This window comes from Oryzias melastigma, linkage group LG5 (assembly GCF_002922805.2).
Source record: "Oryzias melastigma strain HK-1 linkage group LG5, ASM292280v2, whole genome shotgun sequence".
Lineage (NCBI taxonomy): Eukaryota > Metazoa > Chordata > Actinopteri > Beloniformes > Adrianichthyidae > Oryzias > Oryzias melastigma.
The window spans coordinates 28,313,530-28,317,343 of record NC_050516.1 but is presented as its reverse complement, the minus strand read 5'-3'; the positions used below and the strand labels follow the sequence as shown (position 1 = coordinate 28,317,343).

Below are 3,814 nucleotides of genomic sequence, written 5' to 3'. Positions count from 1 at the left end.
GCCGAAGCGGCTCCTGCAGGGGTTGTTTGGGTGGAAAGCTGGAGTTGGGTCGCCCCCACCGCCACTGCTGTTGCCGTTTCTGCAGCACCCACCGCCACTGCTGCCGCCGCCGCAACAGCCGCCGCAACAGCAGCTGCTGCTGGAGCATCGTGGTTTGACTGGCGGCTTTCCCCCTGATGGAGGTCTCCACTGAAGAATTTGGCTGAGTCGGTTGAAAGGTTTCTCTGAGGGACATCTTACTCGTGTTTTGACCCGCACAGGTTGAAGGGGAGATTAATGATTCGTTGAAAATGGCGGGATACGTCGGAGCTGCAGGAGTCTGGGTCTCTTCACCCTCCAGGAATTCTGCAAGTAAAATGGTTAAACTGATATATAGATGCATAAAACAGAATACGTGTCATAATGGAAAGAACCTTACCAAATTCTGGTGGACTCAAGTCGACGAAGTCTGTGAGTTAAAAAAAAAATGGTTAAAATTGACATTTAGATTAAAGATAAAATAAATATTTCTTACCATCATAGAAGTTGTCTGTTTGATCGTGGTGAACATCAGCTTGAGTTTCTGTAAAAAAATAAAAATCTTTGATAAAACTATCTTTCAGAAACAGTTAGCTTTTCATTTAGAAGTTTTACTGACCTTTTTTCTTACAGCTTTGATCAAAGACATGATGGTTAGAAGCAAGGAGGGGTGTCTGGACTAGTCTGATTCCAGCAAGAAATGGTGGGTCTTATACCCCCAAAAGTGTTGGGATGGTACAAACGTATTCATTGAAATTGGTGAAGGCTGGACTTAGGTTGGGGGTTTGTTAAAAAGGACTATTTTGTCTTCCAGAGGGATGAGCAGCTGGTTCGACCCAGCAGAGGCCATGAGATCGTGTAGCTGCAAGCTATGTGAGCCCCCTTGGATGAACAAAGAAAATACACAACCAGGTACACATTGAAGCCTAGTGAGTGTCCCCAGATTGGTGCAGAACATATGGTAAATTTAAAGTTTTCTACCCCTCAGAAGTAACCGGATCCCTTCCACCAGCCTGCCTTCTTCCCCTCGGACACACACAGAAACCAACAGAGCCCCGCGGATGATAAAGAAGCATTTAAACTATTAAAAAAAAGTCTTCTCAAGTAATATTGTTGAAATATTTTCTTTTTGTAATACAAAGGTATTTTATATACATTTTATATGATCTTTTTTTGCCCGAGGTATTTAGAACGTTTCTTTTGGGCAGGAAAGAACCAGTGAAGAACTGAAGCGGGACCTTTGACTTCACAGAAAAGAATCTGCTGTTTTCAGACAAAACCGAGTCTTCCTCGACAAAAACGGATTTCTGGAGACATCAGCTCTCACGCAGCAGGAGCTGCTCTGTGTAATGAAATGTGGCGACAAAGTCTTCAATCCAATGTTTCACAAACACAGATAATAAAGATGAAGACACGGTGGATTCACGTTTTATTATTATATTCAGAAAATACCCGTTTTACGATGGTTGTGTCGATTTATTTTGCTTTATGTAACCATTACACTTTAAAGTTCAGACTCGGCTAAAGTTAGCGTTTGATTAGTGAAAGGGGAATTTAACCACAAAGGCTAAGTTTAAACCTTTAGCCTTGTTAAAATCATTAAACAATTCCCCCAGACCGCACTTTTTTTTTTTCTTTCTGTAACCTGGTACCAAGTGAGCCATGGACTGATACCGGTACCACGGCCCGAGGGTTGGGGACCACTGTCTTAAAGTTCACAGCAGCCCTAAAGTTGTGCTCCAAAATCTCTTTGAGCTGTCACACAGCGGTTGTAGTGTAAGTCATCCAGATAGAAGCTAATTCTTTAGTAGATAGCATTCTCTTCTGTAACCTCCGACAACAAACAACTCCTTTGCTTAGTTGATTCTTTAATATGTTTCTATTGGTCGAAATGAAGTGGAGGCGGGATTTAGCATATATAGGGGTGGAAGGCCCCGCCCTGATGAGCGTCTGACAGAATACAAAGCAGTTTGAATTTTGAGCAAGATGAAGCGCCTGGATAAAACTGAGAATACATTATGGGTGGGGGTTTGCATAATGAATTGAGTTTTGACACAAATAGAGTGTGGGACTTTACAAAATGAATAATCATTTTGCAAGCCTGAATTGCATATTGAATTGCAAATTGAAAAATGAATTTTCTAATTTCATGGTGAATTTGTAAATTGAAATATCAATTGAAAAATGCTGAATACTTTGAATTATGACCTATTAAAACTTCCACAGTAAAGGAAAGAGAAATATCACCACTTACCGACGGTATCGAGTAGGGCTGGGAATCACTGGGTACCTCACAATACGATACGATACGATACGCAATACATGGCTCACGATATCGATAATATCGCGATACTGCGATAATTGGTAAAAATCTTCTCTAATAACTAGCATTATATAGAAGAATGTGTTTTTTGGGAAAATATTTCCCCATTTATCTTTTTCAGCTTAAACACAATCATAATAAACTATGGGTGTAACGAATCACGGATGATCCATGGTCCGTACGGATCAGAAGCCACGGTTTGGGACATGGTTCGGACACATGTGTTCCGCGGACCACTCCAACCCCCACCCCCAGCGAGCGCACACAACTCGGGCTCTCATAATTTTAATCAATTTTCCGTTCACATCAATGGAATTCTGTCAAATTCCTGTAAATCCTCTTTGTTTTGACCAGTGCTGAAGTAACAGCTTCACGGCTATCTTAAAGTCTGTTCCTGAATCTCCCGCTGCGTGTGGGCGGAGCTTTCAGAGCTTTTCCTGCATGGAGAATTTGGTGTCGGCCGCCACCAGCTCCTGGAAAAGGGGGGATGTGGCTGATTCTAGGAGCCCAGACTGAGAGAGAGTCCACGGAGACCCGAATGATGACAAAATGATACAACAGAAACAATTATTTCAGTAAACCAATAACCAATATATATTCGCAAATATTTAGATTTTAATGTCAACGTAACAATACTTAAATATTTTGTTTTGGAAACATCGTCTGCGGACCCCCCTCCTCTAAATTGAAAATGGTTCGGTCCGACTGGACTTTACCTGCACAGGTGCGCTGACCTACAGACCCACAGAGTGTGAGGGAGAGAAGACACGCTTTAAAATCAGGAGTTTAAACACATAATTTAGAGGAGAACCTCCATGAAAAAAGAAAAAAGGAGACAGTCTGTCTATTGCCGCGCGGAAAGAGGAAAGGAGAGAGTGCGCATGCTCGTAAAGGGACAGAGGGGTGGGGGTGGGGGGCATCCAGTTAGTTGTGGAGTTGGGAGTGATGAATTTGAGGATTTTGTTAAAACATTTGCCTGAGGCTTTTGTATGGAGCTTCAAACTAGAATAATTAGTTGTTTTATTTTGTATCAATATATGGTTTGTTAGTGGCTCAATTAGTTACATTACATTAGTTAACTAATGGCTCAATTAGTTACATTGAGCCATTTATGTTTTATAATGAGGTGATCTAATAATAGTAAAATATGTAAATTGAAAGATTATTCAATAACGTTTATGAAATAACCACAATAACAGTAAAATAAACTTGTTAAGGTATACAAATCTGAAGCCGCCACTAGACACCACCACCTTATTTTAAGCCAGGAAAAACCCTGCAGCTTCCGTCAAAAACTTTACTCAACTTGACGCGGATGGATAGATATCAGGTTTATTTAATGTTAAGACCTGAATAATATGGAAGCCCAAACTGTTCTTAATTAAAAAAATAAATACATCATTATTTAATCAAGCAACACTCCAATAAAAGTCTTTTCAATAAATAATTGACCATTTTATTATGAAATACATT

At 40.5% G+C, this 3,814-nt stretch overlaps 1 protein-coding gene across 1 annotated transcript in view; it reads right to left on the bottom strand.

The window, feature by feature from the left end:
• Window positions 1-3,814, bottom strand: part of LOC112145274 — a gene marked incomplete in the record, with an annotated part of 11,260 nt that overhangs the window by 2,847 nt on the left and 4,599 nt on the right. Inside the window, 2 exon segments of the mRNA XM_024270410.2 lie at window positions 60-345; window positions 419-448. Of these exon segments, the coding sequence (XP_024126178.1) occupies window positions 60-345; window positions 419-448 (316 nt within the window).